At 41.5% G+C, this 14094-nt stretch overlaps 1 protein-coding gene across 3 annotated transcripts in view; it reads right to left on the bottom strand.

Annotated features, from left to right (window-relative positions):
• Positions 1-13362, bottom strand: part of LOC134205720 (phosphoribosyl pyrophosphate synthase-associated protein 2-like) — a 30783-nt gene extending 17421 nt beyond the window's left edge. Inside the window, exons 1-2 of one of the 3 annotated variants that reach the window (XM_062681260.1) lie at positions 13228-13362; positions 12374-12493 (exon numbers count right to left, since the gene is read on the bottom strand). In XM_062681260.1, the coding sequence (XP_062537244.1) occupies positions 12374-12450 (77 nt within the window). In that variant the 5' untranslated portion in view covers positions 12451-12493; positions 13228-13362. Of the gene's footprint in view, positions 1-12373; positions 12494-12809; positions 13019-13079; positions 13105-13227 lie in introns of those variants that run through there. The other 2 variants (XM_062681261.1, XM_062681259.1) reach the window with 2 other exon arrangements.
• Between the last annotated feature and the right edge of the window lie 732 nt (positions 13363-14094).

The raw sequence follows: 14094 nt of genomic DNA, 5'->3' as shown, positions 1-14094 counted from the left end.
TTCCCACTATTAATTTACCACTACTCACTTCTTATCTCGAATTTCTCACTGCACACTTTTAACTTCTCACTTCTCACTATTCATTTCTCACTTCTCACTTCACACATCTCACTTCTCACTCCATACTTCTCATTTTTCACTTTTCACTTCTCACTTATACCTTCTTATATCTCACTTCTGACTTCTCATTTCTCACTTATTACTTTTACTTCTAACATATAATTTTCCCTTCTTGCTTTTCACTTCTCATTCCTCATTTCTCACTTCTCACGTCTCGCTTCTCATTTTTCATTTCTTCTAAATTCTTCAAATATCTCACTGCTCACTATAAACTTTTCACTTCTCACTATTCATTTCTCACTTCTCACTTCACACATCTCACTTTTATCTCCTCACTTCGAGTTTCTCACTTCTAACTAATCACTTCTTACTTCGCACTTCTCACTCCTCATTTCTCACTTTTCGCATCTCACTTCTCATTCCTCTCTTCTAACTTCTTATTTCTCACTTCCCACTTCTCATTCTCACTTCTAAGCTTATCACTTTTCACTTCTAACTTCTTATTATATCGTGCATGTACCTGTTTCAGACAACATCGAGTTAGCGAGGTAAAAATACATTGGAAAATTACTTCGACTTAGAGAATATCGAGTAAGGGAGATATCGACTTACGGAGGGAACGCAGTATGCTAGATTCAAGGGACTTTGCATTTCATCGAGTAAGGGAAAATATCGAGTTACAGAATATCGAGTTAGGGAGAGTTCACTGTATTGGTTTTACAGAAAAAAAATATGGGAGCTCAAATTTGACTGACCCTGAAAACTCAGTTATCCGAAACTTTGGGAAGATTTCAATTCTAAGAGCATGCAAATGAAGTTGAAATGTTTGAATCATTCTGAACACTCAGATAAGATGGGTCATCCTGAACGTTAAGCCAGTGATTGCTCTCAAGTTCAGCCCACGACTTCTCGGGTGATCAATCATGACATTTGTAATGTCCTCATCATCGGTATGTACCCAATCCGATAACCATATGTTTTAGTTACATAGGTTTTTTTTTTAATTTTTGTGCTTAAAAAAAAAACCACGTGGTCAAAGGGGGGGGGGAGGGGGGGTCTGCTAAATGACCACGATAGACTACATGGGGGGAGGGGGGGGGTTGAAAATCTTCAAAAATATGACCACGTGGTTTCTGGATGGCCCCTAATGAAGGCAGCGCCGTAGCGTGTGGTTGGCCAGGTTGGCCCCCGCCAAGGGCGCCAGGCCTTAGGGGGCGCCGAAAGCCAGAGCTGCTGAAAATGATGAAAATTCTCATCAAGTTTTTTTACGCGCTTGAATTGAACAGGAAATACAATTGAGAAGAAGAATGGAACAAGTTTCTACGGAAGAAGCCCCAGATGAGGACGCAATTTGCACCAGTTCTGATCAATCATGGAGTAGCAACCATTGATATGTACAGTCAGTCTAAGCTAAGCTAAGCTAAGAAGCCCCAGATGAGGACTTCAATACGCCAAAGACGAAACACAGAGTAGACTGTAAAAAACCGCGTATAATTTTTGTTCGATGCTGATGTTCACATAGTTGCCATTCTCGACGATGTTTCACTTTTGGGAGACAATACCGAGAGGAAGACATATGAAAGGGAAACGGCACACGCTTAAAATCAATAACACAGAGATATGTTTGCTTCACACAAAACGGACCTAATGCAGAACATCCCCTAGATGAGCGACAGTTACACAGCCACAAAAATAGCTCGTGTGGTTTTATTGAAGCTTGGATTTCAATATTTTCAACAGTATTTGGTTCCTCATGAAACAAGAAAGCTGTACAAACATTTACATGTTGAAAAGGACCGTTATCACGACCGTACGAGGCATTTTTGTGCCTGTGAAACTGTCGCTCATCTAGGTGATGTTCTGCATTAGGTCCGTTTTGTGTGAAGCAAACACATCTCTGTGTTATTGATTTTAAGCGTGCAGACATTAAACTGGAAAACAAGAGAAATATATTCGTGAAGGAGTATGGCAGACTAGAGGATGGAGGGACGATGATTACATTCTTACATAAGAAACTCTCAAAAATTGGTTATCAAGGGACATGTAATAGAGATCAAGACCCGCCAACACTTCGCTAATCCCAACAAAAAATTTAATTAATTGCATATTATTCGGCAACTCAGCCGTACGAAAACCATTTTTTTGTTAAATATCTTGGCTGTGCATATGCACAGCATATGTTTCGAAATGGACAAATTGATATGAAATTTGCGAAAAAGAATCCACGTGTCTTGGAGGGACTCGAACCCTCAACCTCCTACTCTCTAGATAGGCGTGATAACCCCTACACAACAAGACCACTTAAAGGTCACGTTTGCGGAAAAGCCATCAGAATCCGAGTACCAACCTCCACCGCGGTTAGCTCTCTTTTTGCAAATTGAATATCTTTCGGATGCTTGATTTGCCCAATCTCCACATTTGCTTTACTGTTGTATATCCACAGCCAAGCGAGTGCACATTGTTTATTAAACGAGAGGATCGCACTCCATGCCCCCAGCAACGGACTGGGCGGGACGGTATAGAATGCGAATTCAATCGCACTCTGCTGTGCCAAAGGCTTGCTTGGCTAAAGCATTTGATGAGTTTGATTGCCTTTACGTAAGCGGTCGCGTGTACTCAGACGACTAATGACGGTGAAAGACCGACACTTGATTACAATTAATTGCATATTATTCGGCAACTCAGCCGTACGAAAACCATTTTTTTGTTAAATATCTTGGCTGTGCATATGCACAGCATATGTTTCGAAATGGACAAATTGATATGAAATTTGCGAAAAAAGAATCCACGTGTCTTGGAGGGACTCGAACCCTCAACCTCCTACTCTCTAGATAGGCGTGATAACCCCTACACAACAAGACCACTTAAAGGTCACGTTTGCGGAAAAGCCATCAGAATCCGAGTACCAACCTCCACCGCGGTTAGCTCTCTTTTTGCAAATTGAATATCTTTCGGATGCTTGATTTGCCCAATCTCCACATTTGCTTTACTGTTGTATATCCACAGCCAAGCGAGTGCACATTGTTTATTAAACGAGAGGATCGCACTCCATGCCCCCCAGCAACGGACTGGGCGGGACGGTATAGAATGCGAATTCAATCGCACTCTGCTGTGCCAAAGGCTTGCTTGGCTAAAGCATTTGATGAGTTTGATTGCCTTTACGTAAACGGTCGCGTGTACTCAGACGACTAATGACGGTGAAAGACCGACACTTGATTACAATTAATTGCATATTATTCGGCAACTCGGCCGTACGAAAACCATTTTTTGTTAAATATCTTGGCTGTGCATATGCACAGCATATGTTTCGAAATGGACAAATTGATATGAAATTTGCGAAAAAGAATCCACGTGTCTTGGAGGGACTCGAACCCTCAACCTCCTACTCTCTAGATAGGCGTGATAACCCCTACACAACAAGGTGGAGGTTGGTACTCGGATTCTGATGGCTTTTCCGCAAACGTGACCTTTAAGTGGTCTTGTTGTGTAGGGGTTATCACGCCTATCTAGAGAGTAGGAGGTTGAGGGTTCGAGTCCCTCCAAGACACGTGGATTCTTTTTCGCAAATTTCATATCAATTTGTCCATTTCGAAACATATGCTGTGCATATGCACAGCCAAGATATTTAACAAAAAAATGGTTTTCGTACGGCCGAGTTGCCGAATAATATGCAATTAATTGTAATCAAGTGTCGGTCTTTCACCGTCATTAGTCGTCTGAGTACACGCGACCGTTTACGTAAAGGCAATCAAACTCATCAAATGCTTTAGCCAAGCAAGCCTTTGGCACAGCAGAGTGCGATTGAATTCGCATTCTATACCGTCCCGCCCAGTCCGTTGCTGGGGGCATGGAGTGCGATCCTCTCGTTTAATAAACAATGTGCACTCGCTTGGCTGTGGATATACAACAGTAAAGCAAATGTGGAGATTGGACAAATCAAGCATCCGAAAGATATTCAATTTGCAAAAAAGAGAGCTAACCGCGGTGGAGGTTGGTACTCGGATTCTGATGGCTTTTCCGCAAACGTGACCTTTAAGTGGTCTTGTTGTGTAGGGGTTATCACGCCTATCTAGAGAGTAGGAGGTTGAGGGTTCGAGTCCCTCCAAGACACGTGGATTCTTTTTCGCAAATTTCATATCAATTTGTCCATTTCGAAACATATGCTGTGCATATGCACAGCCAAGATATTTAACAAAAAAAAAAAAAAAAAAAAATTTAAGCTTATTTTCCCAAGACTATTTTTAGCTGAATAAGCGCTTCACCCGCTTTCAATATTTGTTAGGAGGCTTTGGTTTTTTTCCTCGGAGATATTCCTTTAGCGTAGATCTGGGGCCACGATGTTCCTTGCACGCCCACACGACATAAACAATATCCTGATATTCCTAGCTGCAAACAGATTGTCTTCCGAGAGCCTCGCTCTGAAAAGATGTGCATTTAGAGTGTAGGGTAAATGATCTATTTTGGACATCTGAATATATTTTGGACTTTTGGCCATATTTTGCGTGTTTTTCTACTTAGCTTTCTTTGAATTAATGGGAATCATGCGCCTATTTATTCTCTTTAATTTTCACGTTTCATACCATACTTATAAAACATATTGAAGAAAATATAGCCAAAAGTCCGAAATATATTCAAATGTCCAAAATATCCTCGTTACCTTATAGTGATTGGACAGTAGACGACACATGGTGCGAATGAATTCTCGTCCCTTATTCAATTTTTAAACCATGGACGCTTCGTCATCAACGGGCGAATAAAATACAGCCAAATATCCAACTTCCCTTTTTCCAGTTCTGTTGGTTTTGTTTGGTTTGGATTCCTGAGGCTAGTTGTTTGCCTGACGAACTAATAGAAAAAATTTCTTCGAAGGATATTTCCTGGTCGTAAACATCATCGTACAAGCGCTCAACCTTATCCAAAGGGTCCGCTTTCACATTTCCCGGGATCAAGCAATGATAAGGGACCCAGGCCAATTGATTTTAAAAGTATCCCAGATCTTATCATGCTGTTTGTTTTGAACATGCCAAGAAAGTAAGGGGCGCTTAATAACGGTTTCGCCAAGGGCGCTGGGAATCCACGCTACGGCTCTGAATGAAGGAGTACATCCACAAAGCAACCAGCAAAGAACTTGCAGAGTCAGATGCACGGAGAACATGTTACTTGCCATTAGGTATGGTCATCAATCCTAAGAAACCATAAAAAAATTCGTATGTTTTGCGATGCGGCGGCAAAGGTTGACAGAATTTCCCTATATACGATGTTGCTTAAAGGACCGGACTTGCTAAGCACGTTGACGGATGTACTCTTCGGTTTTCGTGAATAGCGGATTGCTCTGTGTGCGGATTTGAAGGAAATATTTCATCAACTACATATAAGGCCCGAAGATAAACATGCACAACGACTGTTATGGCGAGAAGATCCAGCTCAAGCTCCGGATGTGTATCTAATGGACGTGACAACATTTGGAGCAACGTGTTCGCCGTGCTCAGCACAGTTTATTGAAAACCTTATTTTTAAATTCGTGTTCCTATAGTTGCAAATCCGATTGTTTTCATATGGGATTCGACACCATTTGAACACTACCGCAACTAATGGTGCAAAGCAGAGAAAAGTATAAGGTATTTTAGTGATATTTTACCGACTGTGTCGACTACACTAGGGTCGCCTTTTACGCGTTTTTTTTTAATTATTTCTGGCCTTTGAATTTTTCAAAACACTAGGGGTCGTACACATATTACGTAAGCATTTTTTCTGAGTTTTTCGACCCTTGTAAGATTGTTTTCATACAAATGATTTTTTATTTATATGTTGCATAAGAAAACGACGGATCCTCCCTCCCACCATAAGTGCTTACGTAATATGTGTACGGCCCCCTAGCGAAAGAAACCCAGCTTTGCCCGGGTGTTGCAAAAGTCACAATTAAATGTTTGCAGCACCGCACTCTAGATCAATTTCCGCGCGTTTGTTTTGTTCTCCTCAACAGCTAACCCAAAATTGTATTCTAATGATTTTTTTACATTTCCCCGTTAAAATCACCAACTTTTTGTACATACGGCGAGCGAAGTAGCTGCTTCTGGCGACGCCAGTAAAGCAGGCTATTGTTTCTGCTGCTACCTGCAGCAGCAGCACAGATAAGTGGCAGATTTTGTTTTATTGTTCTCCCTTTTGGAGCGGGACTGATTGAAATCAATTGAATTAGTTTTTTTTCTTATTATTCTTTTTTTCTGATTTGCTAATAGTTTTAAGTTAGTATCAGATAGAATTGTCCTTCCACCTCTCGGGGTGAGAATGGAAGCAGAGACTATGGGAGGTGGTGAGCCACCAAAAGAGGTTCGCACACGGTTTTACCAGGCATCTTCGCCTGGCCCTTGGGTTGTTTACTTTCGGCAGAAAGCGAAAAGCCTAGATTTTCTCGGCATCAAACGAGACTTGACGCGTCGTTTTACGAAGCTTGAATTCAATCAAATCAACAGAAACAAGCTACGCATCACCGCACCTACACACCAGGTGGCGAATGAAATTGCTGGCGACAGGGCGTACAACATTGAATATTTAGTTTATGTCCCCTCGCGGGAGGTCGAAATAGAAGGTGTGATCAACGCAGCGAGCTTAACTTGCAAGGATGTGCTTGCAGGGAAAGGTCGCCTAAAGAATGCCCTGCAATCTACCGTGGATATCCTGGACTGCAAGGAATTGCATTCAGCAACCACAGTAGATGGTAAAAAGGTATATGCTAAGTCAGGCTCGCTTCGGGTGACGTTCGCCGGTTCGATGCTCCCAAAATATGTAGATATCGAGAATATGTTGTTTCCGGTGCGTTTGTTTGTACCAAGGGTATTTAATTGTACCAACTGCAAACAATTAGATCACACTGCCGAGTTTTGTGACAACAAACCACTTTGTGGTAAATGTTCCAAAAGACATCGGGAGGATACCTGCCAGCAACAAGCCACAAAATGTGCTTATTGTGGTTTGGATCCTGCCCATGGTTTGCAAGATTGCCCGGTGTACAAAAGACGCACCCAAAAAGTGAAGCGCTCGTTGGTACAGCGCTCCAAGCAGTCTTATGCGGAAATGGTTAAAGCGCAAGACACATCCGCCACTGCCACCGCAAAGACTGCTTTTTCAGCTGCCGTTCAAGTAAGTGACTTTTATGATTCCATCTCCATTGATGAATCGGACTCTGACGCAGCCGACATGGATGATTCTTCGGAGGTACAAGCGCCCGAAAAGAGGAAGCAACCGTCTTCCCCGGGATCGCGCCGAAAGAAAACAAAAGTCATCCATAAAGGCTTGGCAAAATCTGAAGGTAATGGGGGATTATTTAAAATCCCGAAGCAACCAGTCTTCACTGCAGATCCCTGCTGCTCTAAGACATTCCCGCCATTGCCTAAAACCGATGTTCCTAAGAAACATCCGGCTAGGATTATCAATGAAAAGGAAAATGCTACTCGCACTTCCGAAAAGAGAATCTCGTCCAAGCGAGGATTGATATCCTTTAAGGACCTCGTGGACCGCTTTTTGAATCTTTTCAATATTCCGGATTCATTGAGGCCAATCATTGACCTCTTTATTCCAACAGTAGAAAGTTATCTGAAGCAATTGACTGTTTCATGGCCCCTTCTTGCAGAAATTGTATCTTTCGATGGATAATACGGCCAACACCGAAGATACAATCACTGTGCTGCAGTGGAACTGTCATAGTCTAAAAAATAAATTGGACGTGTTCAAGTTTTTGATTCGCAATTCCGATTGTGATGTATTTGCTCTCTGTGAAACATGGCTTTCTTCTGAAGATGAAATCAACTTCCACGATTTTAATATTATTCGCCAAGATTAGGATGATCATTATGGTGGCGTTTTTTTTTTGGATCAAAAAATGCTACTCCTTCTACAGAATTCCCATTCCGACTGTTTCCGGCTTAGAAATCGACGCATGCCAAGTAAATGTGAAGAATAAAGATCTTTGCATAGCTTCAGTGTACATTCCTCCAAATGCCTCTGTTAATCGTCGACATTTTTGGAGCGCAGTCTCCCTCCTATCATCTCCAGTATTGATATTGGGTGATATGAACGCACATGGTATTGGATGGGGCGAAACGTATGACGATTATAGAGCGCCTATTTTCTATGATTTGTGTGACGATTTCAATTTGAATATTTTGAACACTGGTGAAGTAACTCGAATAGGACCAAATGGTCAACAAAGCCGTATTGATCTATCTTTATGTTCAAATTCACTATCGTTAGATTGCACGTGGAAGGTTATCCAAGATCCCCACGGTAGTGACCATATGCCGATAGCCACCACGATTAAAAGTGGCTATCAAGAATCTGAGCCAGTTAATGTTCCTTTCGATCTCACGAAGAACATTGACTGGCAAAAATTTGCATCGGCCGGCGGTAAAAATTGGTATTGAATCAACTGATATTCTTCCGCCACTGGATGAGTATCGATTCCTTACCGAATTGATTCATAAAAGCGCACTGGAAGCTCAGAAACGACGCGTTCCAAGTACATCTGTCATAAGAAGACCAGCCACTCCTGGATGGGATGATGAATGTACTAAGTTGTATTCTGAGAAATCTGATGCCTTCAAGGCCTTCCGTAAACACGGAAGGTCCGAGCTTTTTGAAGAGTATTTGAGTGATTAATTATTTTAGAGCGTCTTAGGGGAAATGCTACAAGGTTAAAATACTATTATTCTTCCATTTACTTCCACTATTAACTTTTTTATGTATCAACAAGCAGATACGTATTTCGTTTCCTACTTGGAAACTTCTTCAGTGTTTGTTATCGACTCGATAACAAACACTGAAGAAGTTTCCAAGTAGGAAACGAAATACGTATCTGCTTGTTGATACATAAAAAAGTTAATAGTGGAAGTAAATGGAAGAATAATAGTATTTGAGGCTTGAAAGAAAGCTCAAAAATATTCTCAAGGCAAAAAAACGTAGCTACTGGCGACGTTTTGTCGAGGGACTATCGCGAGAAACCTCAATGACAACACTTTGGAAAACGGCCCGCAACATGCGGAACCGCATTTCCACCAACGAGAGTGAAGAATATTCCAACGGATGGATATTCAATTTCGCAAAAAAGGTCTGTCCAGATTCCGTACCAGCAGAACCGCTATTTCGAGAATCAGTCACTGATCCCGGTTCTTTGGATGGGCCATTCTCAATGCTGGAACTTTTTATGTCTCTTCTTTCATCGAATAACTCTGCTCCGGGATGCGATAACATCAAATTCAATCTTCTTAAAAACCTCCCAGATATCGCAAAAAGACGATTACTTGACCTGTACAACTGTTTCATGGAGTACAACATTGTGCCACCTGAATGGCGACAGGTGAAAGTAATAGCTATTCAAAAGCCTGGGAAACCAGCGTCTAATTACAACTCCTACCGACCGATTGCCATGCTTTCATGCATGAGAAAATTATTGGAAAAAATGATCCTTTCAAGAATCGACCATTGGGTTGAACATAATGCATTACTCTCAAATACTCAGTTTGGATTTCGTAAGGGTAAAGGAACAAACGATTGTCTAGCGTTGCTCTCTTCAGATATACAGCTGGCCTTTGCGCACAAGGAGCAATTGGCTTCAGTATTCTTGGATATTAAGGGCGCTTTTGATTCAGTTTCCATAAAAGTGCTGTCAGACAATCTGCACAGTAATGGATTGCCCGTTATTTTGAATAATTTCTTGTACAATTTGTTGCCAGAAAAACAAATGAATTTTACACTCAGCACTCTGACAACTTCCAGAAATAGCTACATGGGTCTTCCCCAAGGTTCATGTTTAAGTCCCTTGCTTTATAATTTCTATGCTAAAGATATTGACAATTGTTTGGAAGGACAATGCACGCTCAGACAACTTGCAGATGATGCCGTGGTCTCTCTAAGAGGTCCAAGTGCAGCTGTCTTGCAAGGACCATTGCAAAGTACCCTAGATAATCTGACTGTTTGGGCCAGACATTTGGGGATCGAGTTTTCACCGCAAAAAACTCAGTTGGTTGTGTTTACTAAGAAGCGGTACCCTGCTCAACTGAAACTAAAGCTGTTGAATGATGACATCAACCAATCTTTATCTTCTAAATACCTTGGGGTCGTGTTTGATTCTAAATGCACCTGGAGACTTCATATTGAGTATTTGATAGAGAAATGCCGGAAAAGGATCCATTTTCTACGTTCTATCTCCGGAACATGGTGGGGTGCTCACCCGGAAGACCTCATCAAACTCTATAGAACGACTATTCTCTCTGTTTTAGAGTACGGTTCCTTCTGCTTCCTCTTAGCAGCTGATTGCCACCTTATCAAATTGGAACGAATTCAATATCGTTGTTTGCGTATTGCCCTTGGCTGTATGCATTCAACGCATAACATGAGCCTGGAGGTGCTTGCTGGAGTCACTCCTTTAAAGCACCGTTACTGGGAGCTCTCATTAAGAATACTAATCAAATGTGGAACAAGTAACACACTTGTCTTACACAACTTCGATAATATGCTTGAACTGGTTCATCGGTCAAGATTCTTAAGAGTTTATCTCAACTACATATCGTCAGATCTTTGTCTTCCATGTTATACTCCCCCTCGAGTTGACTTCACCAATGACAGTTTCTCAATTGAATACGATCTGTCCATGAAACATGCTATTCAAGGAATACCAGATCACCTTCGAAATCTTTCTATTCCCTCCATTTTTTCTGAAAAATATGAACATGTCAATCGCAACAACAGATATTTCACTGATGGTTCTCGCATTAACGGATCCACTGGCTTTGGTGTTTTCAATGTAACTTCAACCACCTTCCGAAAACTTCAGGAACCGTGTTCGGTTTATGTTGCTGAGCTGGCAGCAATTAACTTCGCTTTGGGGATAATTTCCAATCAGCCCGTAGACCATTATTTCATCTTCTCGGATAGTGTTAGTTCTATCGAGGCACTCCGGTCGATGAAACCTGTTAAGCACGCATCTTACTTTCTTACAAACATAAGAGAGCAGATGCGCGTTTTGGTCGAAAGATCATTCAAGATTACCTTTGTTTGGGTCCCTTCTCACTGCTCAATCTACGGCAATGAGAAGGCTGACTCGCTGGCAAAGGTGGGCGCACAGGAGGGTGAGGTTTATGATAGACAATTCTCGAGCAACGAGTTTTTCCCATTAATCCGTCAGAGTACTATTCAAAGTTGGCAAAGAAATTGGACACACAACGAACTTGGACGGTGGCTATTTTCTATAGTTCCAAAAGTTTCTGGGCGAGCGTGGTTCAGAGGTGAGGACTTAAGTCGAGGCTTCATTCGCGTGATGTCGAGACTTATGTCTAATCACTATTCACTAAACGCACATCTGTACAGAATAAACCTTGTCGATAGCAACTTATGTAGGTGCGGAGCCGGTTATGATGACATCGATCACGTAGTTTGGTTCTGCTCGGAAAACGACGTTTCCAGAGAGCAATTATTGGATACCCTAGTGGCCCGAGGTAAACAACCCTTCCAGGAGATAAGAGGTGTTTTGGGGGATCGTGATGTGGTCTATATGCAAGCCATTTATAGTTTTCTTTGTTCCTCTGACATAAAAGTCTAATACTTTTGTTTTTTTTCTTTTCTTCAAAGTTTTTTTTTTTTGGTTTTGTCTCTGTCTGTCTGTCCCGTAGAGCGCCGTAGCTCTGGCCGTCCGGAAGATGCTCCCATTCGAACCATTCTTCGAGCACTACGACACACCACATCGTCCCCGACGCCAAATGACCGGATGAGCTGCTGAAATTCCTTGATTATGATGATTCCCTGATTCCCGAATCCTGATCCCCGTCCATCCTTAAACATTGTAAACCTAACCTCGAGTCACCACGAGTACGTTGGCTCATTTCCCTCTCTTACTAATTTAATAATAAGATTATGTCGATTGTACATATCTCAAATAAACGTGGCTCCGTAAAGTGTTATACACGCCTGAGCCTACCAAATAAACGAAATTGGGAAAAAAAATGTATTTCATTTTTTCACTTGCAAAATTGCGATATATAGCTTTTCGAAACAGAATTTTATAATAAGTTGCCGTTTTGGAGAGCAACCTGTTGTTTTTCCATCTTAAAATGTAAGTGAACCGTACAGTAAAGCGCAAAAAAATGAGATTATGATTCTTTTTGTCATTCCATACTACTGCTAGTTCATCGGTCGTTCAACACTTCAATCAACGCAGTCTTGCCTCGTGAACACCAATAAAGGCCTTGAAAATTGATGATAGCTACATCAATAAAATTGTCTCTCCCCAATACCACTCTCCCGTGCATTCCCTCAAACTTACCTGGCAATCAGATTCGCCAAATCGGGATGCGAGTTTCCATTGATGATGCAAATGTCCGAAGTGGCCGGAGCATCCATTTTATCCAGCTTCAGTATCTTAGCCGGTCGAAATCCTCCAAACCTACAAGAGAGTGCAATTGCAAAATTATCATCACATATGTAACAGATGGGAAAAATTGAACAAATCACACAAAAACGATTCAACCCGGTTAAATTGTTTTCATTGCACAGAACACTTCCGAAAGGTGAGAGCGGTCGAATTTCATGAAAGAAGTACAGAATTCGTGTTTTGTAGGAAAGCAGCACAATCTCCGGTAAAAAGCGAGGTTATTTTTTTTTCGAAAGCGAGCGTAGCCAGCAAAAACACAACGCCAAACAAAAAAGGTAGAAAATAGATTAACGAAGAAGGGATAAATAAAAATGTGTTCGAGAATTACTTATTTCGGCCCAGAAGCATCGTACTTTTGGTCTTCCCTGCAATTGAAGACTGAACAATGGATATCGATGGCAGGTCTATCACTAGCTTGTACTGATATCCGAATCCTTTATATTACTTATATAATTGGATTAGCTGACGATTCGGCCTACAAATGCTACACTTTTCCTATCCTGGAATGGATGCACTACTAGCTACGGAAGCAACCAGAGAACCGGTCAACCTATTCACGACGATACTTATCCAAGGGAAAAACACAGCCAAAACGAACCCAAATCCGATGAACACGCACTGCAAGTGGTGGAAATGTGTGAATGCTGAAAAAATGTACGGGTTTTTGACAGAACTATGCCATGACACTTTGAATCGAGCGAAAGATATCGAAAAGAGTACAAAAACAAATACGCAAAAACACACACCGCTCGATAAACTTGTACACAGCGAAGGTATGTAACTTGCAAACTGTTGCAACCGACCTCAAAGCGAATAGTGCAGTAATTTTTCCGCGATTTTACTTGTTCTGTTTTGCCTCCCTTTGAATAATTAAAATAAAGAATCGTGTAGACGGCGCTGAATGTAAACACTGGATGACAGATGATTGACAGCGCGGCACAAATACATCGATCTAAGCTGAGCCTTCTTAGCAAACGCTTAACACACGCCATTTATATTTCCAATAGGAATAATGGTTTGCGCCATTGGTGGGACTGAAGCGTTCCAAGCGTTCGCATGCATTGGATTTGTCGGAGTTGGAAATCCAATTGGAATATCCTACATGATTTTAGTGCTCTGATTAGAGTTTAAAATATCTTTATGAAGCTACTTAGAAATCCTAACAAATTTAGTACGCTTTTTATACCGAAGTTGGATTTTTTTCAGATAAAGACAATTTACCCCACGGAAGAGGTGCGCTGGATTCGCCTAAAGATGCGCATAACAACGCATAAATTAGTTTGATGGATAAAATTTCGGAAGAAAATGAGGTTTGGAAGTTAAGAACATCGCTGGATCATTCAAAACGTGGAATGACTTCTTCATCAACTCATTCATCCGATTAAGGGCATACAGTCTTATGCAACGTACACACCAGTCAAGCAGTTTGACGAACATTGACTCCGCCCCCAAGAAAACGCTTCGGTTGCTGCTTGGTTTGAACGTGTATGAAGTTGTTTGAACAACCATATCAAATTTTGATAGTTGGCGGCTCGGTTGGAAAAAATTAAAACGGTTTGATTTTGGTTTGAGTTGGCGGGGGTGGAGTCAAGGTTCGCCGAACATGTTTGAGC

This window comes from Armigeres subalbatus, chromosome 1 (assembly GCF_024139115.2).
Source record: "Armigeres subalbatus isolate Guangzhou_Male chromosome 1, GZ_Asu_2, whole genome shotgun sequence".
NCBI classification, from domain to species: Eukaryota; Metazoa; Arthropoda; class Insecta; order Diptera; family Culicidae; genus Armigeres; species Armigeres subalbatus.
This window is presented reverse-complemented; position numbering and strand designations above follow the sequence as displayed.